The sequence below is a fragment of the Ambystoma mexicanum genome, chromosome 5q, assembly GCF_040938575.1.
Source record: "Ambystoma mexicanum isolate Mex_15411 chromosome 5q, UKY_AmexF1_1, whole genome shotgun sequence".
In the NCBI taxonomy this organism is placed as follows: Eukaryota; Metazoa; Chordata; class Amphibia; order Caudata; family Ambystomatidae; genus Ambystoma; species Ambystoma mexicanum.
In genome coordinates, this window is record NC_090933.1 from 213,595,859 (window position 1) to 213,622,645 (window position 26,787).

The 26,787-nt window shown below is 47.3% G+C and overlaps 1 protein-coding gene across 5 annotated transcripts in view; it reads left to right on the forward strand.

Annotated features, from left to right (window-relative positions):
- The window catches only part of LOC138497336 (beta-Ala-His dipeptidase-like), a 596,337-nt gene that overhangs the window by 243,628 nt on the left and 325,922 nt on the right, over window positions 1-26,787 (forward strand). For all 5 annotated transcript variants that reach the window (XM_069620733.1, XM_069620732.1, XM_069620729.1 and 2 more), the window contains exons 4-5: window positions 16,562-16,724; window positions 20,059-20,147. In XM_069620733.1, coding sequence (XP_069476834.1) covers window positions 16,562-16,724; window positions 20,059-20,147 — 252 coding nt within the window. The remainder of the gene's footprint in view (window positions 1-16,561; window positions 16,725-20,058; window positions 20,148-26,787) is intronic.

Here is a 26,787-nt window from a genome sequence, read left to right on the forward strand (position 1 = left end):
AACCATCTCCGGTTCCGGAAGCACCTCAAGACCTTCCTCTTTTCTTCTGCCTTCGCTCCCCCTCTCCCCTGCTGATCTGTTCTCTCTTGGCACTGTGCACCTGGCCACCCTCTGTCCTTCGGGCCCAGGTACCTGCTCACCCTGCCACCCTCCTGCACTGCCTCCGGGCCACCCCTTGCATTGGGGTCTGTATCTGTACCCATACAGCGCCCCCCCTTTTTCTTCCTGCACTTATCCGACCTACCCTGCCTGCTGCCTTAACCCTAGTACCTGCAAATTGCTGGCTGCATTATCACTGTTTGTTGCCTTTATCATTTATTATTGTTATTTATCTGTTTCTCCACTGCTTCGCACTTTCCACTTCTCCCTCCTTTCATGCACTTTTCCCCTCCCCTCATCCATGCACTTGCGTGTTCTCAATGTTATTGGGCCTAGTATGATCGCTGTTTTGTTCTCCCCTTTTCCCCTCCCTTGCCTTGTTGCGCTCTGAAACACTTGTGTACGAGCGCGATAGTAATAAAATATCAATCAATGTCATCTGAAAAGAACAATCTTTATCAGGCAGAAAGACTTTCTCTGTTTGGATGATTTTCCTTTTATGATTCCTGATGGCAATGTTAAGAGAAGACTTGGCTTCTGAGTTTTGTGATCTTCTCCATCTGTGTTCTGATTGCCTAATCAGGAGCCATTCCTCAGTGAGTACATGATTATGCTGTGGTTGTGTGCAGGGTGGTTGCCTTTTTTTTACCCTTTCTAGTTTTTGAGAAGCAATTTCTTCATGTATCTCAGGCAAGCTTTCAACGTCTTAAATAATGCACCTGGGTGGGTTTTTGTCTAAAACTGACCTAATAAGACTAAGAGTGAAATGCGCCATTTATAGAGCTTTCTCTTTAAATAGACTGCTCTCTTTACTTTGATAATAGGCCTTAATAGTATTACTGCTACCCAGCTCAATGCTACTGATTTAATTGTTCTCAAAAGCATAAGAGGCTGCATGCGCCCACCAGGATTCAAACCCATGCTCTTTGGATTAGTCACAAATCTCATCAGTGGGTGCATTAGTCCAATCAACTTCTATCCTTTGCAATCACATATGGTGACATCTGAAAGCCATTTTTTACAGCATTGGTATATTGTCTCCTGATCACAAACTTTCACTGATGCTTCTAAATGTTGTTTTAGACAAATACTGAAACAAAAGAAAACAACCCCCTTCGCTCCACTCTTGTTTTCTTCTACTCATCCTTGCAGAGATTACATTCAATATGGCAGTCATCCTTGAGATCTTTATTAACAGTCCTTAATTATTATATCCCTACAGAATGAGTCTGGTATCAGAGGGCCTACGTAGACTCTCAACTGTAGACAGTAACGTCTCCAGCATGGGGTCTGGCATGGATTCACATGCTCATGAATATTCCCCGTCGTCAGGCTGGGAATCCTTGGTAAAGAAAAAAAATCAGTATCAGTTTCGTTTCTGATCTGTCTTTCTTAGTAGTAACCAATCACTGGTCTCTGGGTCATACTGCCCCTAGCCAATGACTGCCCTCTACCTAAGCCCCTCCCAAGGCAGCCATCCTCACATTTTTACCGCACGTTCAAGTTTTGGGTGTCCTCGTGCTTTAGCTCTCGAGCTTTTACTGCGTTTTGCGTTTTTTCAAAGACTTTAATCTCATTTTTTCGGTCAATCGAGCCTCAAGCTCCACCGTTTCTACTTCGATCAACGGGGACCCGTTTCGGAATTTTCTACGCCCCTCAAGGGCAAAGTTTTCTTTGAGTTAGGCTTCTCGGAGGATTCCAGAAGATCTGAGGCCTACCCCGTGGACATGGCACAGGACAAGGGAAGCCCGACGCCCGGATCCAAGCTGTTCAGGAACTGCCCTGGATGCGGATTACAGAATGTTTTCAAGGAGGATGAGCATTCGTAATGTCTCTACTGCCTTCACGTAGACAAAACGCACATGGAGAAGGACTGTGCGTTTTGCAAGAACATGTCGGAACGGACCATGAAGGAGCGGCGTATCCGCCTCACCAACTGGCTGGAAGGGAAGAGCCCGGCAGGTGAGAAGAAGAAGAGGTCCGAGCGGTCTTCTAAGTCCTTTGAGGGCGCTCCGGGGACGGGGGCCCAACAGACGGCAAAGCACCGCGAGTCCGCGGGCACCGGGAGCACCAAAGGGTTGGGCTCCTTGGCTGCCAGCCAGGGCGCACTTTCACCGACGCCACCAACCACGAGCCAACGCTCTGGCTCGGGGAAGAGAAAATCCGAGAACCCGGGTAAGCTTCTGGAGAAGTCCCGGTCGCTCTCGAAGGAGCGAGGCGGTGACCCTCCCACCAAGGTGAAGGCCTCAAGCGCGCCCAAGGTGGTGAAGGCCTTGATTCACCCGGCTAAGGCCTCTATCGAGGGATTCGTGGCGGCCCTGGTGAAGCCTGTGGAGGCTACACCAGTGGAGGCGACCTCAGGGCCCAGAGTTTCCCTGCCACCTTGGAGGGAATCTTCTTTTCAGCCCATCGATAAAACCCCCGTGAAGACCCCGGTGGAAAAAGAGGGGGGGGCGGTGGCCGTTACGGACTCTGATACAGCCTCTGAGGAGGAGCTGGTTGAAATCGTGAAGGGCCTCAACAAGAGGTTTGAGGAGGTCCGGTCCCACGGGAGGAATCCCGAGGAGGTGGACGAAGAGAGCAATGGTGGCGCCGACGAGGCTCCCGTGGAGGAGGAGCAGCCATCGCGCCCGACGTAACCAGTGCCCGAGCCTCAGGACAACTCGGTGGCCATTTTGATGACAATCCAAACCTTATGCACGGAGATGAGGACGAGGTTGCCTCTACCCCCAACGGACGGCCCAGCAGAACCAGGCCCGTCGGGGAGCCTTCCCTGCCCTTCCAGCCCTTGCGGCCCGCTCAGCCTTCCTTTCTTTCCCCTGATCCTAGGGAGGACATGGAAACAGATACGGCCACGACGGGGACGGATGACGACGGTGGTGATGACGGGATGGGCCTTCCATCATCACCCCCTTGGACCTCCCCACCTGACGAAATTGGCTCTTTCTGTCCTGAAGAACCAGTCCACGACGCCTGCCAAGAGGGATCGGTACGAGAGGAAGTACCGGGTCCCCGATTCTGCCCCTTTGTGCTTTAGGGCACAGCCGACCCCGGATTCTGTCATCTCGGAGGCGACCAAGAAGAAAGTGGCGGGGGCGATGGCTTCAACTCCAACCTCCCTACCTGATGGCGATGGAAAGAAACCGGACGCCATGGGACGACGAGTCATCTCGCCTGCGGCGACGACAATTAAGGCGGCTAATGCCCTAGCGATTGTGGCCCGCTACGAGAGGGAGTTGTGGTACAAGATCGCTCCCCTGCTGGACTTCCTATCGGACGACAAGAGGACGAAGGCCCTGGGTATCCTGCAAAAAGGTGAGGTGGCGTCGGACCACGCCATAACAGTGGCCACGGACATCGCTGACACCGGGTTCCGCCAGTTGGGTAACAGTGTTTGCCTTCGATGGCAGGGATGGCACAAGGCAACAGCTTTCCACCAGGACGTACAAACCAGAGTTTTGGACATGCCCTTCGACGGGAACAACCTATTTGGAAAAACAGTGGATGAGTCACTTCAAGCCATCAAGGCCGACACAAAGACGGCTCTAGCCTTGGGAGTTTTGCAGCAACGACGGCCGCCCTTTCGGAACTCCGGAGGCGTCACCAGGGAGGCCAGGGTGACAAGGCTGCCTCCAAGCAGGACTGAACCGGCCGTAGCGTCGGGCCCCCACCTGAGCACCCCGGTGGGCGGCCGGCTGGCAAAGTTCGTCAGCGTGTGGGAGTCCATCTCCACTGACCGTTGGGTGCTGGATGCCCTGGCCCATGGGCACACTCTCGAATTTCTAAATAAGTGCCCCCGCATTCCTCCCATGGCCAGGAAGGAAAATCACATCCCTCAACTGCTGTTAGAAGTAAGGGCGATGCTAAAGAAAGGTGCCATCGAGCTCATCCCGAAGAGGCTGCGGGGCTCCAGAGTATACTCAAGATACTTCCTCGTCAGAAAGAAGACAGGCGGTTGGCGCCCCATCCTGGATCTGCGTCGGTTAAACAAATACATCAAGGCCCAGAAGTTACGGATGGTCACCCTCCAGCATGGGCTGTGACAGCTGGAGGAAGGCAACTTCCTATCGTCGCTGGACTTGGAGGATGCTTACTTCCACATCCCCATTCTAAAAAGTCACCAAAAGTTTCTCAGATTCGTAGTCCAAGGATCGCACTACCAATTCAAGGCCCTGCCATTCGGATTGAAGTCGGCGCCCAGGGTATTTACCAAGTGCCTAGAGCTGGTGGCGGCGCGGCTGCACCTGCAGGGGATCCACGTTTACCACTACCGGGACGATTGGCTCATCCGAGCAAGGACATGGGAGCTCACCGTCGAAGACTGTCAAACTGCTCACGGATCTGGGATTCTCCATCAACTTCCCCAAATCCCACCTGGTTCCGTCACAGGTCGCACTGTTTCTGGGAGCCAAGTTCGATACAGTGGCATGATTGGCTTCTCCGTCGGAGGAAAGGATGAAGGCCATCCTGGGCAAGGTGCAGCGCCTGCTGGCCATGGACGTGACCAGAGTGAGGTCCATCAAGTCCCTTCTCAGCATGATGTCCTCTTGCATCTACCTGGTGCACCTATGCAGGCTGCGGATGTGCCCTTTACAGGAGTTCCTCGATGTCCGTTGGATGCAAGCGGCAGGCAGCTTCGAAGACAAGATCCCGCAGCGGACTTCCACCAAGCTATTCGGTGGTGGGGCACCCGCGCGCATCTCACGGTGGGCACAGACTTTCAGACCCCAACACACCAGGAGACAGCAACTACGGATGCCTCCCTGAAGGATGGGGAGTGCACACCGGAGATCTTCATGCAAGAGGCCTTTGGCTCCCGGAAGAGAGGTCACTCCACATCAACATCCTGGAGCTCCGAGCAGTGTTCTGGTGTCAGGTCGTTCCTCCCGTCCCTCAAGGGCAAGGTGGTAAGGATCTTCACCGACAACACCACCACGATGTTCTACGTCCAGAAGCAGGGAGGAACCAGGTTCCCGGCCCTATCCAAGGAGGCCCAGGAACTGTGGCATTGGGCCGTTGCCCAGGGGATGTTTCTGGTACCCTTCCACCTAGCAGGGATAAAGAACACCATCGCCGACTCGCTCAGCAGGGAGCTGCGCTCGTGCCACGAGTGGGAACTGCATCAGGACCAAGTGGATCAGCTTTTCCGATGATGGGGCAAACCCCAGATCAACCTTTTCGCGACGGTGTCGAACTCCAAGTGCCAGAGGTTCGCCAGCAGATTTCCCCAGCCGAGGTGCATGGGCAATGCTTTCTCGTTCCCCTGGGACGTCCTGTTCCTGTATGCGTTCCCTCCGTTGCTGTTGCCACTGCGACTCGTCAACCAACTCAAGAGGTCCCACTGCAGGATGATCCTTGTTGCACCGGTTTGGCCGAGACAGATCTGGTTCCCGGACCTTCTGGACTTGTCAGTGTCCCCCCCAGTCAAACTACCGATTGACGAAGATCTTCTCTCCAGAGAAGGAGGCGCCTTCCTCCATCACGACCCGGGGTCGCTGAACTTGTAGGCCTGGCTCCTGCGGCACTAGAGTTTGGAGAGTACGATATCCCGGCGGACTGCAAGGAGGTGCTTGCAAAGGCCAAGGGATCCTCAACTCTCAAGTGCTATGGACACAAATGGAAGAGGTTCTCTGTCTGGTGCCGTGCACAGAAGATTAACCCTCTGCGAATTACGGCCCTCAAGTGCTGCAGTACCTGCTGTCGCTGGCCAAGGCGGGGCTGGCTCATGCCTCCATCAAAATAGATCTATCGGCGATATCCCGCTACACCAGAACTACGGGACGATCATCTCTGTGGTCTCATCGCCTGGTGAAGGAGTTTATGAAGGGACTGTTCCTTTCATTCCCGCCGGTGAAGGCTCCGGCCCCGGCGTGGGAGCTCAACGTGGTGCTGACCAGGCTCATAGGTGCGCCCTTCGAGCCTCTACATTCGGTACCGTTGAAGTTCCTGTCGTAGAAAACAGCATTTCTTGTGGCCATCACCTCTGCACGATGAGTGGGAGAGATCCAGGCCCTATCCTGCAAGCCTCCATAGTTGACTTTTTCACGAGACGAGGGTGGTGCTGAGGACGCACCCCTCTTTCATGCCCAAGGTGTCGTCGGACTTCCATCTCAACGAGCCCTTGGTGTTACCAGTTTTCTTCCCGCCGCCTTCGTCGCCGGCCGAAAGGACTTTGCACTCGCTGGATGTAGCTAGAGCGCTGACGTTCTACGTGGACCGCACAAAGAGTTTTCGGAAGACATCACAACTGTTTGTGAACTTTGGACCTGTGAATCAAGGGAAGGCCCTCTCAAAGGCTTCCATTTCCAGATGGCTCTCCGGCTGCATCATGCACTGTCACCGGTTGTCAAACCGACCGTTGCCCGGCCGTCCGAGAGCCCATTCGACCAGAGCGATCGCTGCTACCACGGCGTTCTTGTCTGGGGTACCCCTGCTGGACATCTGCAGGGCTGCTAAGTGGAGGTCGACGCACACCTTCATGAGATTCTACTGCGTCGACCGGGATTCCAGGGAGGATTCCAGAGTCGGCCAAGTAGTGCTGCGCAACCTGTCCGCCTAAAGGTGGGCCTGTTGAGGAGGTAAGAGATGCTTAATGTTGAGTTTATGTAATGCTTAATGTTGAGCCTTGCCACCTCCCCGTGGTTGTGCATGTGTGTACTGCTATGTATTCTTATATTCATGAGCATGTGAATCCATGCCAGACCCCATGCTGGAGAAGGAACAAGTTACTTACCTGTAAGTGTTGTTCTCCAGCATGGGTCTGGCATGGATTCACATGCGAACCCTCCCTTCTTCCCCTCTGCGGCTCTTCACTTGGTCATACTGCCACTTTACGTGCTACCAAATCTGAGGATGGCTGACAGGGGAGGGGCTTAGGGAGAGGGCAGTCATTGGCTGGGGGCAGTATGACCCAGAGACCAGTTATTGGTTACTACTAAGAAAGACAGATCAGAAACGAAACTGATACTGATTTTTTTTCTTTACCGAGGATTCCCAGCCTGACGACGGGGAATATTCATGAGCATGTGAATCCATGCCAGACCCATGATGGAGAACAACAGTTACAGGTAAGTAACATGTTCCTTACCTGAATTTCTGTGGCTTACACCTACCGTATGCGGGCCCAGCTCCTCCTGGTGAAAGTCTGCATGTGAGTCCTACCTCCCTCTGGGGACCTGAATTGGAGTGACCAAGGGAGCCAGGTGCTACCCCAAGCTAGCAGATGATGAGGCCAGTGGTGGCATGAGGAGTCTCCCCTGGCCACCCCCACATGGTCTCCATCTCAGGGCAGGCGCAGCCACATTGCCACCACAGATACACCTGCCATTTAAAGGGATTTGAGCAAGGATGATCCCACGGAACCAGCACACTTGGCTTCCCTCAAGCGGATAGACAATTGCTATATAAATCTATAGAGGGAAAAAGATAGACCTAGGTTAGGACGGGAAACTTAAGAGTTTGCCTGCCATCTACCAAACAATGCCTCTACTGCCATATAGCTATGAACAGAGAGAGAGGGGGTTGGGCAATACTGAAACATGGAAGCTGAAAGGAGGATTCATGATAGTACGAAGAGAAATATTCTAAAGAGCTAGAACAGCTGGTAAGAACTGAGCAAGTTGTGGACAAACATAATAAGTAGCCAGGTAGAAGGTAGTGAGTAGGATGAGGAACATTGGAAAGCTATAGAGGCGTTGGGGGTGAAAATAGAGAGCAGAAGGTTAGTGCCCAGAGAGTCAAGGAAGGTACCTAAAGAATTGAAGAAAATGGGGGAAATGTAGAACTCTGTGAGAATGAAAGAAGGAAATAGGGTGGCAATCAGTAGAACAAAGAGGGTAAACAAAGGGATGAGGAATTGAAGAGTTGGAAGGTGCCCAAAGAGATTAATAAGGGGGTTGAGATGAGAGGAAGCTTGTGAAGCTTCAAGAAGGGGGCAGGAGGGCACTCAAGGAGCATGGAGGTGCCCAAAGAGAAGGGAATGGTGGTGAAAGCAAAACAGAGTTTCAAAGTGTTGATGGGGAGTATTGTAGGGCCATCAGGTGGTAGTCAGTCAAGAGGAGATTGAACCAATTGGCCAATGGTAGTTGTAAAAGGAGGAAGCCTGGGAAGTGGGCGATCGGCTGCTTTAGAATGATATGATATGATATTTTATTTGTATCGCGCTCGTAAATAAGAGTTTATAAGAGTGTCGGAGTAGTGCAGAGCCAAAAGTTGAGCAATAAGGGGAGAATTTGGGGAATTACAGTAAGGAGTGAAGTGTCTCGAGATAACTACTAAGAATGAGAAACATGTTTGGAGGGGAAGAAGAATCCTTAGCAGGAAAGAAATTAAACCAGAAGGAGAATAGATGAAGACTAGGGTGTAGGGGGAATGGAGAGGAGGAGAGAAGAATTAGTGCCTATGTTTAGGGTGTAGATCACCAGGACTTTGCTGGATTCGTTGGCTACCCCTTTCACCTGCCAGCCGCTCCTCACTAGTTTCAATACAGCTGATCTGGAAAACAGAAGAAGGGTTCAGTAACCACTGAAACCCACAACAAATAGTCTTGGAATAAAACCTGCAACAAAGAATCAGGGGATGACTTGGTGTTTCCCCAGAAACCAGAGACTGTTAGGAAAAATGTTTGCCCAAGGCTCAAGCCAGGAAAGGGAATCAAGTCAGGGGTGGTTCAAGAAGAAACCACTTGGAACCTGCATTTTGTTCTGGAATTTCTGTTAAGCTGGAACTTTAGTTAGATGTAACCATTTAGTTAATTCTGGCATCTTAGCTGATTTATATTCCTACTCTGTTCATTCTTTGGTCATCTCACTGTATAGGTTGTCTAATAACACAAATTAGAGTTTAGTTTCTGAGTTTGTGTGGGTAGTTGATTTCCTTGATTTTACAGTGCTTCCTCCTTTAACTCTGGGTTTTGCCAGATCAACATATTTTTCACATGGCGTGATATAATTTCCGACATATATGTGGAACAAAACGTATGGGGCCTCATTACGACCCTTGCGGAATGGGTTAACGGGTGCCGCTAATGGTGGCGGACCCGTTAAACCCATTCCACCTCATTACGAGGTTCCCTCGCGGGACCCGATGTGGACGTCTGTTTTTACCAGACGTCCTTACCAGGTCCCGCGAGGGGACCAGGGAGCTAACAACGGGCCGGTCGTAATCGGCCCGTTGTTAGCTCCTGTGCCCATTCCCATTGAGCCCTGTAGTGGCTCAATGGAAATGGGGAAAGTCCGGGCCTGGGTTCCCTGAAGGAGGAATTACCTGGCCCTCCAAACTCGGAATGGCCTGGTAATTCCCCATTCAGGGAACCCGGACACGGTTTTGGAGGCAGCCATGCCCTTACCTCCAAAGTCGTAATGAGGCCCATTGAGTTTTCCTCTAGCTCCCTGATCTCCCTACCATTGCTCCACCCAGGGCAAGCTTTCAGTTAATTTGAAATTCAGACGTGAATGACGTAACACAAGCTGATGTGATTTTTTTCGAGTACCGCATCATTTTTGATCAAGGGCTGTATTAAAGAAATGTTGCACCATTTAATTTTGCATGATATGAGCACTAAGACCAAAACTGCCCTAGTGCGAACAAAGAGTTATTTCAAGGCTGTGATGAAAAGTATGCAAAAAAGCTTTTTATAGACTCCTTTGCCTGGATTCTAGCTCAGTTTGTGGCCTACCTTTGCACTCTCCCTCTTTTGCATACCACCAACCTCTATAACTCCAAGCACCATCTCCACTCACTAAACTGGCACTGCCCCCTAACGCCGCAAATCCCTCGCACAATCTTTAAATGCTTTGCCCTCCTTATCTTCTCTTTCCTGATCAACCTAAGGCTCTTTTCCAGCTTGTTCAATCTTTATCTACTCCTGCTAAAGCGCGTGCTCAGATGCCGACATCACAAGCTTTCTGTGATTCACTCTCCTCCTTCTTTGGGACTAAAATCTCCTCCATTTGTGATAATATTAATAACGGATTGCGGCTACCGCATGGTGCTGTTGCCACTGGCAAGCAATCCTTGGGAAATGGGACCTGGTCGTTGTTTCCCACCTTCTCGGATTCAGACATTCTTGCTGCCATCCACGTTTGAAATCAGCCTCCCCTGCTGATGCCATTCCCATGGGTCTCATGAAGGAAAATTCAAGGTCTCTTATTTCTCACATTACGGCAGCAGTTAATGCATCTTTCACTGCACTTAAACACACCCTGGTGATTCCTTTATTAAAAAGCCCTCTTTAGACCCTGAGGTGTTGGCTAATTACTGACCAGTTTCACTACTACCTTTCCTCATGAAGCTATTGGAAGCCCTGGTTTCTCCTTTGCTGTCCACTTTTCTGCAATCTTCCCCTCATTTTGACTCATTTCAGTCTGGTTTTTGTTCAGGAAGGGGAACTGAATCAGTCCTTAATTCGGTACTTGATGATCTGGCCCATCTGGTGGATCAGGGGGGTGTCAGAGCAGTTGTACTATTAGATCTGTCGGCTGCCTTCGACACAGTTGACCATCCCACCCTGATCTCTAGGCTGTCCACCGCCGGTCTGTCCGGCAAAGTACTTGACTAGTTAATTGCCTTTCTGGCCAATCGTTCTCAGTCGGTTTCTCTTTCTCCTTTTCGCTCGAGCCCGGTTTACTTTCCTGTGGCGTGCCGCAGGGATCTGCCATGTCCCCAAGTTTGTTTAACCTTTATATTAGGCCTCTTTTGTCTTTTATTCAGTCTCATGGCTTTCGATATCTTTCCTATGCCGATGACATGCAAATTGTGGTCCGCTTAGACTTGAATCATTCTGACACAGCCAGTCGGTTTAGGAAGTGGCTTGAGCATGTGGGGGCGTGGATGACGGATAACTGGCTGAAATTAAACGGCCGTAAGACCGAGGTCCTGGTTGTTGGTACTCCCTCTCCTCTTCTGGACTGTAGACTACTGGCCTGTATCTCTTGGTCCCCTTCCTATACCGGTCTCATCGGTCAGGAATTTGGGGGTCAAAATGTCCTCCTCCCTTGCCATGGATGAACAAGTGGTGGCGGTATGCAAGACTGGCCACTTCAAACTCTGCATACTTAGAAAATTCTCCCCTTCATTCCTGCAAATTGTCAGCAGCTGTGGTTGCTGCGCTTGTCATGCGTGGTCTAGACTACTCCAACTCGCTGTATCTATCTCAGCCACGCTATTTGATAAAACGGCTCCAGTTATTACAGGATGCTGCTGCCAGGGCCATTATTCGTCCTCCTTTTGGAACCCATATGACTCCGCTGTTGAGACAGCTCCACTGGCTTCTGGTGGAAAATCGGATTCTGTTTAAATCTATGTGCATGGTGCATCGTGCATTCTGCGGCCGGGGGCAAAATACATTCAGGCAAAATGTTCTCATTATAATCAGACTCAGTGTCTCTGTTCTCAGTCTGCTTCTCTTGTTGTGGTTCCTCGGTTCAGACTAACTCGGACAGGTGGCTGTGCTTTCTCGGTGGCTGCTGCTAAGGCATGGAATGCTATTCCCCTCAACTTGTGTGAGACCGTGGACCACCTTGCTTTTCGTCGATTATTGAAAGCATTTGTGTTTTAGTCTCTGGTGATAATCTACTTCTGCTCATGTTCAGCGCCATGGTCCGTTCGGGCGTACGCGTGCTTAATAAATTTGCTTAAAATAACAGCTTAACATAACCTCTTTCCAGACCCAAGAGCAATTTTGTCCCGCCTCATTTTCAGAGTGTGTCCTTAGTCGACTGACGAAAGGGTATGCAGCATTACGTAGCTTTGTTCTGCACCACTTGACAATAGGCAAACCTGCCTCACTAATCATCAAGCTCTATGTGCCAGGATGGTCTTTTTCCCGAAGGTGGATATTACATGGTACATGGTAATATCACGTGGTTATTACATGGAGGGGAACAACTCAGTTTGCACCTTAATGGTAATAGGTTATCCTTTCCACCGCGTTATGGAAAAGTAAAGATTAAAATACAGGTGAAATTCCATTTACACTTTACTTATCTTCTATGTGTTTGGCAAAGTTTAAACGTTTCCCGCATTTAACGATCGTGAGAGGTGTTCACAATGCATTGCAGAGAAGCCGATCAGGGGAGGCTGCTTGCTGTTTTTTATTGATACTTTTATCCATTATATATTATTATTTCTTTTTGGTTTGCTTGTCTTAATTTTAATGTTTTTTTTCCTTTTAAGGACCGGATGCTTTTCCGGCGCCTTGCCACTCCTGTTTTCCACTTTTATTATTTTAATTCTTTTATGTTGCCTTAATTATTTTAAATTGTTTTACTTTCCTTGTATGCTGCTTCACTCACTTGGAGGCTGCTTGGCCTATTTCAGGTTCACGTTCACGGTAGTACCGGTTGCTTTTATTTTCATACTTGCACGCACTAACGTGGAGTCTTTCTTCCCTGCCTACTCACCAGCTACCTGCTGATTGACTCCTGGCAATACAATGTGTCCTTCTATCTGTACATTGCCTTAGGAAGTGAAGGAGACGAGCGCAGCGTGAGCACGTTTTGCTTGCTGAAGTCACGCTTTTCTCACGCATCGCTGCTCTACCGGCTTCTCTTGAAGCCCATTCACCTTACTTTGATTCTGACACTTTGTCTCCTGTTGCCAGCAAGGTCAGATGCCTATTGTAGTATGCTTGTCCTTTTTGCATAGACTTGCATAATAGCCTGGCAGTTAAGGGGTTAATGCCCACTCTATACCAGCCCACATATCTGAGCGCTATGATCTGTTCAGAGACCCGTCTCCCGATTTTTCTTTGTTACTGAGACATGGCTCGTGATTCTTCCGGTCTTGCACTAGTTCGTGCCCTCCCGCCTAACTATAATATTCTGCGTGCTGACCGAAGTTCCACCTATCCAGGAAGGAGATCGGGGGTTAGTCTTGCGGATATGATCTCATTCTGATTCATCTTGTGCTTCGCTCCACTGGTACAGGACAATCAAATTGAATCCTTGTTTATTTGTATTTCAATATCTACTACTAACACCATACATATTCTAAACACTGCCACTCGGACCTGATAATACTTGGCAATTTCAACCTGCACTCCATCCAGGTTTTGCCTTTTCTAACTGATAGTTTTCTGCAATCCATGTCTGATCTGGATCTTTTTCAACAAGTCACTGGCCCCACCCATTGCCTGGGCTATATGTTGGACCTTATATGTTCCTCTGTTACACTTGTTACTACCTCCTCTTCTTTTAGTGTACTGTGGACTCATCACTTTATTCTTCCTTGTCTGATCCACTTCCCCTATCCTTTCTAGGGGCCCTTTCCCTACCCATAACCCTAGACGCAGATGGCAACAAGTCAGCACCCATATCATCTATGATGAGATTATTAGAGCTTGTGCCACTGACACACAAACTTGTCTCAGCTTTTTAATGCTGCGGCTGATCGTCCCACACCCTGGAGGCCATTTTAACCCTGTGCTCGCCTATTTGAACTATTCTCTTCTCATCTAGCCAAACTATGGCTCTGCTGCAGACAGGCCGAAAGGAAATGGCGAAGCTTGTGAGTTTACCATCAGGCTATCTTTGACGCTAAGCGTCTATACTTGTCTGGCTAGATTGAGTCTGCTCTCAATCAACCTAAAGAGCTATTCAAAACCATTCAAGCCTTGACTTCCATAGCAACACTTGCTAGCTATGCTCCTCCCTCTCAGGCACTATACAACGCCCTCTCAACTTTTTCTATTAACAAAATGAATTTGATCCACCAGAAAATATCAATTTCTATGGCTTATTCCCCTCATCTGCTTTTATGATATAATTTGAGCAACAAATAAATTAAAATCTTCCTCCCTCTAAATGCTATCCCTTTTTCCATCTGGAAATCTATAATGCCGGAAATTGCCTCTCTGGTTACCTCATCTGTTAATCATTCATTAACCTTCAGTGTCATCCCTTGTACTTTGAAACACGCCCTGGTAATTCCACTTCTAAAAAAAACATCCTCGATGCTATCTCTCTCCTGCTAACTATCGCCCCATTTCTCTTCTCCCCTTCCTGAAGAAAATACTAGAATCTCTGGTCTCTCCACTACTAAGTTATTTTCTTGAAGACTGCTTTTTTTTTATGTCTTCCAATCCAGGTTCTGGCCTGATCGTGGTACCGAAATGGTATTAGTCTCTGTTGTGGACGACCTTGCCCAATTCTCTGTTCAGGGTGGCATCAGTGCACTGATCTTATTAGATCTGTTGGCCGCCTTTGACTCCATAGACCATCTGATCTTGCTAGAGAGGTTTGCTGAGGCCGTAGTCTCTGGTTCAGTGTTGGCGTGGTTTAGTTCCTTTGCAACTGTGAGAACTCAATCTCTCTCCCTACCTCCATTTCTACCTGCGTCGCTACCTATTTCTTACAGGGTCCCTCAGGGCTCTGACCTGTCTCCTATTCTTTTCAATGCTTATGTCCAACCTCAGGCCAAGCTGATTCAGTCCTTTGCTTTTGGCAGTTACACCTATGCGGACGATACCCAGATTGTGGTATCTTTCAATCTGGCCCAGTCAGAAACAGCTGTGAATCTGAGCACCTGTTTGAAATCTGTTGAGGATTGGATGAATTGGAATTGGCTTAAATTTAATGGTGACAAACTGGGGTTCTTGTCATCGATTCTCCCTCTGCAACCTCTTTTCAGACTCCAGATTTCTGGCCTGCGTCTCTTGATAGTTTCCCTCACCCTTTTCCTATAGTTAAATATTTGGGGGTCAAAATCTCAGCTGCACTGTCTATGGAAGTGTAGGTAAATTCTGTATGTCAACAAGGCCATTTCAGACTGAAGGTCTTACAAAAGGTTCTTCTGTTTTTACCTCTTCCCCTTCAGGTTCCCGTGGTTGCTTCCCTGATTTTGGCACTTTGGGCTACTGTAATGCATTGTTTTTAGCTCAGCCTGTATATTTCCTTGACCGGCCCAAAGTGACAGAACTCTGCTTTGTAAGTCATTTCTGGAATTCTTTTCATGAGTGTACCTCTCCAGTCCTACTGTAATGCGTGTACGAAAATGAGATAAAAAAACATGGCGCCGGTGCGTGACCATCTTGGACATTCACTTCCATTATCACAATGGAAATCTACGTTTCTGTGAGTTCATAGCAGACATGAGTTCTGCCACGGTTGCTATGTGTATATTCGGAAGCAAATGAGCTCATTATGGAGGATAGTTGGCGCATTGTTTGTTCAAGGAGGCGCCAAGAATGGAGTCAGATTTGTGCAGGTGCAGTGATAAGGGGTGTTGGGAACTAGCATGCAGGATGCGAGCTGGGTTTTTCCATTATTTACTGGATATTTCCACTCTGTGCCCCCATGCTTGCTGTCAATCTTTCGGCCGGGGATGGTTGGCAACTTATCGTGGGTGGGGATCCGTTCCCCATAAGAGAAGGGGTACCCAGGTAGTAGAATCAAAATTGGAACCCTGGGTGATGAAGTCTTGCTAAAATGTAGGATGCTCTGCTCCAGACCCCGTTGGCACGTGTGATCTCTCTGCCTACCTGACTCTGGACTGGGTAGTGACGTGGTGGCTGACATGAGGTTTTCTTCTTCAACAACACAAACCGTGATGTAACATATCTATCCTTACTTATAGTATGTGTATGTTTATGTGTAATCAACCCTATTAATTTAAAGAGTGGTGTGTGTGTTCATATTTTATGTGCATAAAGGACCGTAAAGAGGTAATCATATTCTAACTATTGGTCTAAGTGTGGGTTATTGACTCCCTGAGTCCGAGAACCTTTAGCCTCAGTGGTCTGGCAAGTGGTTTGGGTGGCTGGGTATTTACAAAACACATTTTGTCGCTACACCCCTTCTAGACTTCTTCGTTCGGCCTCTGATCTTCTGATCCAAGTACCTAGAGTTCACCTCACTAGAACTCACAATAGGCTTTTTCTGTAGCTGCAGCTGTACTTTGGTATAAACTGCCTTGTTCTCTTCGACCCATTGATAATCAGCTGCTTTTCCATCGGTGGCTAAAACCCCATCTATTCTAGTGCCTGTGCCCCTGCCTGTTAGCCTCCCATTCAGTGCCATGATGCCTTCAGGTATAAGCCACGCTTTATACATCTAATTAACATAACATAACATTGCAATGATGGAAAAAATGCTTTTACCACCTGGAGAAACTAGAGATTCCACTGGAATCCATTGGTTCACTGCAAGCTGCAATAGCTCATGGCGGTAGTAAAGCTGGCGGATTTGGAAGGCAGATTGCAAAACCTGGCAGATGTTTTATGTTCATTCTTCAGAAATCCACCTACCAAATGAACAAAATCTGTTGGAACGGCAAAAGTGGCAGCAAAAGTTTAACGCCACTTTTCCCGATATGCAGGACCTTGAAATCACACCCTATGTCTTGAAGAGCAGCACCTTTATATGTAAATGAGTCGCACAGGGAAATTAATAATTGCTTTATGAGTAAGCACAAGGTAGCAAATATCTAGCACTGTACTTTCTCATGGCGGGAAATGTTTCCACAGCTGAGCAATGGCGAAAGCCTTCTACTGCCTCCTGTGATCCTTGCAGTCCTTGGGAGTGATCCGGAGAAGCCTACGGTGTGCTTCTATGGACATCTGGACGTGCAACCCGCTCAAAAGGAAGACGGCTGGGCCACGGATCCCTACACAATGACGGAAATCAATGGTGTGTACTTTACCTTACTCACTCCTTTCCTTTCACGTGTGCATGGACTTTGCAGGTGGTGCTGCTTTTTTGTAAGGAACAACATACTGATTTGTCTGTTTTTCAAATAGCCCCTTTATTTGTTTATTTATTTATTTATTTATTTATTTATTACATTTATTACTCGCCCAGACCCACGGGTATCACGGCGAGATTAAGACATGTTATCACTTATTTTACAGTGTTACAATTACATTCAAGTGTTCATACAAGACGTTTTGTTTTTTTTATACAGAGGAGCGGTTACATTCAAACAATAACTTTCTTATACTACATTACAGTCAGTCAAGGGGTGGGAATGGGATTAGCAATGGTGGTTTAATATTTATTGAATAATCAGGTTTTCAACGCTTTTTTAAAACCTGATAACCTTAGACCACAACTACCAAGCCAGTGTATTGTAGGACTCCTGTGCAGTTGACTTTCATTGTCTGTGCCTTTGGTCTGCTGCGTTTACAAATTTTGTAGCATGGCATGCTGTGATTCGGTGCTCTGCAGGAATCCTAGAGGAAAAGGGGGATTTTGATAATGTATGCTTGGGGCATTCATATTGACCACTTGGAGCTCCATCTTGTTCAGTTCAGCTTGGTGAAGCCTGTCCTTTTCCTGCTCGGCTATGCCCTGCAGCCAAGATTCGTTCCTCACTAGCCAGCTCTGCAGCCAGCAATGGCAGCTCGCCTCCCTGCTGGTCTCAAAACCTCTTACATTCTGTCAGCTGCTCATGTTGGATTCTCATTTCCAGCCCCTTGAGTTGGAAATCCTCCACTTCTGGTGAGACCTGAGATCTTTTGATGGTTGAAGCTGTTCCAGGGAGCATGGGGGTGCTGATCTCTTGTCCCTCCTTTTCTTCTGGCGTGCTTAAATGCTCAACTTGGTATTGTGTGATGGCTAGCAGAAAATACATTTTCTTTTGACCTTGGCACTTCACTTTCAGCACTTAGACAGCTATTCACTCTTTAGCACGACCAGTGTGCTCTCTGCAATGGCCTGAATCTTCTACATCTTTTCTTCATACTGCTCTGTACCCGGTGGAGGTTTTATCGACAGTACTAGTTTGTTCCCGCGTCATGACACCGATCCGACTACTGCCACCCGATGATGGAAGGCAAATATGTGGGACTGAGTACTCAATGTCAAGGGAGACACCTCTCCAATCTATTCAAGCTTTACTACTGTCAAGTGTCCTCCCCTTACCTAGGACAGAGCCGGTAAAGCATCCAAGGAGTTTTATGTGGGGCATCAGTAGTTAACGTAACATGTTAATGCCTTGAATAAATGGAAGGTCCACACAGTGATTATCAATGCCTATGAAGTTCCTGCACAAAATCTAGAGATTCTTTATCTAGCCTACATATTCTATATGTAACCTATATATTCTGCGTAAGTGAGAACTTCATGTTGAAATGATGTAATGCCACATGACCGCAACTTTAGTTTATATCTAGACTATTTCGAACTAACCTGAGATTTAGGCTCGCATTGCGAGGGTTGCCGGTAGGCTACTGGTAGTACCGGCGGCCTACTGTCAACCTCAGCTTACTGTTTTTCGCTGCCCGATATCCCGGTAATACCAGGATATTACGGGCAGCAGTGGAATGGTAATTTCCCATTCCTGTGGAGTCCCATAGGGCTCCATGGGAATGGGAACTCGGAAGCACCAGCACCGTTAGTAACGGTGCCAGTGTTTCTGTGAATTATCTGCTGGTAGGGGCATGAACTATCGACCGGTCAGGCCTACTGGTAGTTCCCAGCCCCTACCGGCAGAATGTATACTTTCACCAATTACATAGGAAATCTTTTCACTGCACCTCCCCTCAGCTGATGTATTGTTGCATATCTGGTGCATAGCTATGTTATGGACATTTGGTGATACCATTGAATTCTCTATGCGATAGCTGCTAACTTGTGGCCTCTGTACTGCCTGTGTGGTGTTCTTGCCAGCAGTGCGTGTATTGCATGTTTGCTATTTTGATACCCTATAGGCATCAGGATGCCACTTTCCGGCGGGCCCCAGCACAGTTGGAGCACTGCGGTGGTGATGAGCAAGTGTGACGGCTTCATGAAATGACAATTATTGGATAGCCGAGAGCTTTCTGGAATCTTGCCACTTCTAAGGGGTTGGGAGAACAGAATTCATCCATGGGGTTTGAGGTAATCGGGGATAATAGGACACTCTCCACATTTTCTTTGAGTTGCTTGACCAGGATGCTCCTTTTCGGGGCAGCAGGTGAGCCTGGAAAGCTGACTGACGTGGTTCCTTGGCCCCATTTGGGGGCCATCTTGCTAGGCCTTCCCAGACTTGTGAGTGATGAGGGTGGGGAGTTTACCACCAGTCTTCTCAAGGGTTTGTGTGAATTGTTGGGGCTGGAAAGATCTTTGTGGCTGATGTACAGGGGGTGAGCACGGTCTACTGGATCTCTTAGGTGGGGGGTGGAGCAGATGGCTCGTCTTGGTGGAGTGCGCGTGACCAGAGCAGGATTGCATCAGCATTTTGGGGGGAAGACAGCACCTTGTATTTGGCGCATTAGGCGTTGGGAGTATGGAGAATCTGGAGGGATGAATAAGGATGCATAGTTTGGCTCCTTTTGTCTTGGGTAGAGGTGGAGTCCTAGTGCAGTTTTCCTTTTTCCTGTGGGGAGTTGGTACATTAGTAGTCCTAGATACACATCTCAGGGAATTAAGCTTACCTATCTTCCAGAATGTTCTGCGCATTCTCTCGAGCCCCCTACCCACCCAACACTACACCACTTGTACCTCATACTCTTCCAAAGATGCCTTGGAGACCAATCCGTAGGTTTTCACTAAACATACATCATTGTGTCACCTCTCTTTAGAATGTAGTGCATATATTTTGGACCAAAAGGTTTCTATACTAATACCAAACACCCACCCCTGCTAGATCTCCTTTCCTCTGTAACCTCTTTTCCCGATTCCCCGCCCTCTTACCTAACCCTTCCCCATCCCCCCAGAAAGAAGACTAAGGTATGGTTCGCTCAGCCAGGGGCACAATATGTCACTTTACATACAAGGAGAGGTGCTTTGACATTACTTCGGAGGGAATTCAGCAATTAATCATATTAGCATAACATAACATGGAGGTAAAATGTACTTGCTGGTCTAAAAAATACCCTTTCTCACAGTGATGTACATGGCTTCCAATTGCCTGACCAACCTTAGTCATGGCTGGAAATTGCAACATGTTTGACTTATTATCATCGCAGTGTCCCTTAAAATTCAAATACACGTTTCTGTTACTGCATCGAGATGTATGAACCCTCTTTCTATGTTCTTTCAGGAAATCTTTACGCACGAGGAGCAACTGACAACAAAGGCCCTGTACTTGCTTGGCTGCATGCGGTGAAAACCTATAAAGCCCTCCAAAAAGTATGTACAATGCGTGTTTTTTTCTGATTGTTGGGGTGACTGCGCTTCTCCGTGCCCACAGTCCCCAAAGAGTGCTCCATAAAAGAGGAAGTCCCTGAGCACGCATCATAGCACTTCCCAACCAGTGATGTATGCACTTGTTATGTCTCTCTGTTTTCTGGAGGGAAAGAGACAAGGAATGAGCGTGTGGCTAAAACACAAACATGTTCTAGGCGGTTCTAGAAGTTTACAAAAACATTTACAGACACTGAGCTGGGGATTACTTTTAAATTGAGTTTGTTTTCAAACTGTTTTATGTTTCGCCTTTCCCTGGATTACACTGTATGTGCGTTGTCGTTTCAAGGCTTTTGCATTTCTATGTACCCAAACAATGCAATTAGTTTTTTTTATAACGCGCTTAATACCGAAGAGGTTTCTAAGCGCAGTCTCGGAATTCGAACCTGTGTTGCTCTGAGTCGTCTTGCTTCCAAGACAAACGTTGCCCCTGACCTATCCTGCGGGGAAAAATCCAAGCGAAGCAGAGAATAATTTGCTGATATTTCAATCTTAATTTTTTTCCATTTTTACATCAATTAGAAATGTTGGCTGGAAATTAATGTGTTTTATTTGAATGGGGCTTTTGTGCTCAATAGTAGCACCTTTCATTACATCTGCTGTGCTCCATTTCGCATAACCAATAGTCTCACTGGGTGGGACCCTCATCCTGGGAAGAGACTTTAAGTGTTGGGTTATGAATCCCTTACCCTTGCGCTCCTTCTCACTCACTGGGCGTGCTTCTCACACCTTGATACATACAGCCTCAGTCTGGGCTTTTGCTAATGGCTTGATTGACGATAATGGATATCACACCGGGGAATCAATACATTTCTAATAAAGTCGTATATTTTGGACCACAGACCTCAAGGCTCCCTCCTGTGCATGCACAGACTGTGAGATTCAATGATCCTAGTGACTGATCGCACATTGAATCCACCAGTGCTCTTTCTACTTCCATACTATATTTCCATTGTCACTCTTGCCTATCATTCAGTCAATTTTGTATCAGAATTTCATAACATCCTTTTAAACTTCAATACAAAAGACAAAATGTCCCTCTTTCCGACTCTTTCCCTATGTAAGGCTTCTCAGCCCCCCAATACTGCACCCCTCAGTCCCACCACATACCACAGCTATGCAGACACGAACCTCTTTCTCCATCTCTACCACCCCAGCCCACACACCGCAAACCCCCTGACCCACCGCCACCCATCGCCATACTGGAACTCTCCACTTCCTACTCACAGTTTCTCATCCGACCTGGCTATCTCTGTAGAATTGCAATGGGAACTCACCTCTGGAGTGGACCCCACCAGACCAGCTGAGCATCCTGACTGCCTTTATCTATTTTCTCTTTCTTTTTCTCCATGAGTTGGTTGGTTCACATCCTCTGTGCTCTACCAAACAAACACAAGACTAGGCCAGCACTGGAGATCTGCCACTGAGGAGGTCTTTTGACATAAGGAGAGTCAGGAACAATATGACATAGGAGGGAGTGCAAATACCCTGTGGTTGTGCCTGTGTGTGGGGGAGGGGGATTTCTGTGCATGAGGCTGCAGTTCATTTAATATCACTCCCCTAGTCTTTTGACCCCAGTGCGGTTATGGTCTTGCAGAATTACTGTCTCTCTGATACCCTCCATCCGCTTACAGTCACCCTTCAGGGGTGAGGCCTTCCGAATTTATCAGGGCTCTGCTTGTGCCACCTAGTTGGGGGGGAGAGAAAGAGGCTGGATGCATGGCAGCATACGTTGACCAGAATGTGGGGCAACTTGACGACAGGTTCTGGACCAGCTCTGTTCACCATCCAAATTCATGGACAACCCCGTCCAGAGCTGCAACATTGTGCCCTCTACAGCACTGACAAAAGGGCCCATCACGAGTTGGGCGATGCTGTAAAAATACAGTGGTAGTAGCGTTATCGCCACATTACCTCACCGCCCATTTATGAGTTTGGGGGAGAGTTGGAAGATGCAACTCCAGATCTCAGCTGGAGTTAAATCCACAGACTTTCTGCCCATTTCTGGTACAATTACCACAGTGCAATTAATGCCACAGTAATTGCGCTGAAAATGCCCCATTGAGTACGACCGAGTAAAGAAAATGGGGACTTACACCGCCACCACCACTTGTAATCCACTGGTAATATTGCCGGACCAAGTGTCAGGAATGGTAATTGCAATGGGTGGTATTCTGGCAGATATGCCCAACCCGTGATGAGGCCCACTGTGTTGGGCATCTGCTTCAACCCCCAGCCCATAAGGGAATGACAAGAATGCCAACATCAGGTATCACTACTGTTGGTATTCCCAAATGCCAGCTCAGTAGATTGCAAAATACACAATATATACAAGAGATGAAATACCGTAAATTCTCCTTTGCCTAAATAGAATCTCCATGTTTTGGTTTATCCATCCTATAGTATCTGCAAAGGGGATTCCTTAGAAGTCTAATCATGTGGACTTCAATCTTCTGGGATGTCCCACAGCCCTTCGAGGCCTTTCTGCTTTCTTGCTCAAACGGCTAATGCTGAGATGGGTATGGATGGCACACAAGATGGTGAGTTTGATGATGATGGTGTTGATGGTCCAGAAGTTCTCCTGCCGAGCTTTGCCAGGTGCAGACTGAGAATGCACACACAGCTGCAGCTACGGGAAACTTTGAGTGGCCTGCCAATCAGAGACACTCTTATTTTGGGAATTAAGACTTGATATAAATAAAAGACGTATAATGTGGTTTGGTATGCAGACCCATTTTCTTATAGGCTGAGTGCATCCAACATGCACATGTGTTAATATATGAGCTATATACCGGACGGGAGGAGGCATTGCTGTGCGTAACAAAAGATCGAGGCAAGCATCGAACAAGGTAACCTGAACTGAACATTTTTTACACGCCATAAGGTCAGTGGGCATCGTCAGAATCTCAGGAGGGCATTAAACCTGCAACCCATCTCCTGTAGTACACAGGCAGCCCCATGAAACACTGGAACCAGAGTTGCGCACTACAATTGTAAAAGTGAGGGTCAAAACTACAATTGAACTGTACGTGTAGAAGTGCGCTGAGGGTTCGTTTGCACTAGGTGGCAGGCCAAGCCTCAAACATTGCTGAAAGCTGAGTGTGCCATCTGACTTGGAAGAGAAATTAGAAGGGGAAGGTAAACATAAGGACAGACAGAGACACACTTGGAGGACTTCTTTTTCTTCCTTGTTCGACTGTGGTTAGCTGCTGCTGCAGGCGACCACCAAACATAGGTGACAGTGTGACATTCCACAATCTCAGTGTCAAGTCAGGAAGAGCGCCCCTAACCACTCACTCTACAAGAATTAGAATATATGTCTCTTCAGAGCCAACTGAAGGCCTTCCAATTGAGACAAATGCCCTCATTACTAGGTTGCCACCACCTGATATCCAGGTAATAGAGTGATATTATGGGCGGCGGTGGAACGGTAAGTTCCTATTCCCGTGGAGCCCCATAAGTCTCCACGGGAATGGGAACACTGCAGCATCGGCACCATTGGTAACGGTGTTGGTGCTTCAGTGATTGATCTGCCGGTAGGGGCCTGAACTACTGGCAGGTCAGGCCTGCTGGTAGTTCACAGCACCTACTGATAAGACTCAGAGTGAGTCATTCCTTGTTACCGGCACCTTATTTCTGGACCGGCTCACTAATAATGAGGACCAGGTTTTATCCCGTCAAGCCCAGAGCCCTTGAGGGAATTCATGTTCTCAGTATTCTTAGAGGAGAAAACAATTGACGCTGGGGCCTGCGGGATGAAAGCGTGACCTAAAGGGAGCGCTCAAAAGAACTTGAACTATGTAATAGATTTTGAAAGGTAAGGGGTGAACTGCTCAATGGTGCCAATTAAAAAAAGTCCCAGACTCAGTATCTTCTTTATATTTATTTCTCCAATTATAATTATTTGAATGAAAACAGTTTCCATAAGACAACACATGCTTCGTGCTCACAGTATTGAACAATTGTCCATGGCCTTGAAGCACACTGTAAATAGTTACTGACAGTATTATCAACAAAGAAAATACACAAAGCAATTAAGTATTGGGTAAACTCGGTACAAAAACAAGGTGAAAAGGGTTCAGAGTAAATATATTAACAATTGTTATACTTCCACTTGGTATAATTTCAAAAAGAAAAATAGAATAGAAAGTATTGTGTTTCACAAAACTGGTTATCATGTTACCTTTAAGATGCGGTGTGGCCAATTACTGATCTGTGTTTTCTTCTTGTAGCGGTATGGTGACTGCAAATGTGATATTAACGCTTTTCCTTGCAGGCCACCTTCATCGAATCCTGTTTCATTGATTTTTTTGTTACTGCATTTTACTACAAAAATGTAGGTGGGGTTGAGGTTTGGTATTTAGAAAGGTTTGAGGTGTGTTGGAGTCGAAAAGGGAGGGAGTCTCCCTCCACATTTTGTTGCAGTAAAAAGAAGTAAAAGAATTCAGTGAAACAGGATTGGGTGAAATCCCTGCCAGGAAATGATCTAGATCCACAAACGTTCAGTGCGTCTATGAGTGCAAAATAATACTTGCTCACGGTTGCTGAACGCAAATATGACCAAATATGTAAATAATCTGGAGAGTATCACATAGTTGTGTCATGCCTAAATATTGATAGAAGAGCCACTCGAATCATGTTCTGCTGCTCCAATGTGTCAATTGCCAATATGTGCCATCTCCTGACACTACATCATGCTGGGGGCTGCCAACACATCCTTTGGGCTGCTGCCCAACCCACCCCTGAAATGTTCAGGTCGCATTTGAGAATAGATTTCATACCTAGAGGTGAAGTCCCGTGCAGCCATACTCATGAATTGATGGAACAGGAAAACATTAATTCAAGAAAATATCCGGATCGAGATTTATTAGACCATCCAAATCCCCAGCAGCTTTCTCATTATTTTCTGTGTCCAAAAGGAAGGTGATTTATGCACCTATATTGGTTATGGTACATTAAATAAAATAACCTTCAAGAAGCCCTTACTTTAATTGCGGTCGTAATGGACAAATTAAATGAAGCGAGAATGTACACCAAACTAGATCTGAGAGGAGCTCACAACCTAACCAGATTTAAAGCCAGGGACGAATGGAAGACCATCTTTCAAACTAACTTAGATCTTTTTGAATATGGGAAAATGCCTTTCAGACTCTGCATTCAAGAATGTGGCCCTCGTACAGCCCCATTTGTCCCCTCAAATCCTCAGGTGGCATTGTACATTAGCGTAAGTGCCCAGCTTGTTCTCCCAGTGCCCGCCATACCCATCAAAGGGCACTGAGCTCGAAGAAAACACAACCAACAACACATGAGAAGTAAAGACTAGAAGGGATGCAAATCCCAGAATTCATGCTGCTCGTGTGACAGTTGGGCATCCCATTTCCTTCAGAGCCCACATATGCCTCGGTCTTTCCGCATCACTTGTCAGATTTTTTAAAGGTTTTTGGCTGACGCATCTTTAAGTTTCCACTCGACTCCAGCATCTTCATCCTACACCCAGCTCCAAAACCAGTAATCTCCTCCACAGAGCCGGCATTCTACACACTTAAAACAAAGAAGAGAAAGGGAAAAATAGATGAGTTAAGCAACACTAGCATGCCATGGAAAGGAAGTACGTCACGCTGCGCACAGTAGCCTAAATACATAATCTTTGCATTGGAAGTACAATCGGAAGCAAGCAGGATGGACATTTAAGAGTGAATTTGCAAGCTTCATATTGTGTTTGGATTTTACAGAGATTAAAACCCTGTTACTTGAGTGCATGACTAGGATAACACTGTGAACAGTAATCATTGCAAATAACAGTGGACCGTTGTCATCCAATCCACTCTGAGGTGAAGCAAGTGAACAGGGTGTCATCACTTTGATTGGTGCTTTTCATGACTTAAGACTGGGCAGTCCCCAAGGATCTGTATGCGGAGGACCGTTAAGTCAACACAAGTTCTAGCTGATCCATTTACAGGTAATTCTGGACACTCATAGGTACTTAATTTTCAAAGGGGACTAGGGAAAGGGAATACATAGTTGGGAATTAGTACAAATAACCTCCTTATCTTGTTATAGGTGGTAAACAAGACCAGTGCCACCACAGACCTGACCCCTGGTGTCCCAGTCCATTACATGATACCACAAACCCCTGCCCCCAGTTGAACACCTAATCAGCTGTCTACATTCCAGCTCATTTGGAACTCATGGGGAAGGGAGGACTTAGCAGGCCGAAATCACAGCTAAAAGTGAACACAAAGGTATCCACAGTGCTCCCCCAAAAGCTGTACCAGGATCAGGTATGACTTGACACTTCTCTGATGTTGAAGGGTCGCATTCCAATGGGCTGATTCCTATTTGGGGGCTGGCCTGTTACCAAACTTTCCATACCTGCACAGCCTGGTGAATAAAAGACTCTGCAACTCTGATCCCAAATTCCCAGAAGATGGGTAGGACTAAAACAGCTTGGCAAGGTAACCTAGCGTCTTGACATGATCGGCCTTAAGAAATAGGCACAAGGATTTTTGCTGGGTGTGTTCCTTTATTGATAGTCAGTGGTAAGAGATCAGGGCTGGTGAAATGTGATCTTATTGTTTCATGCCAA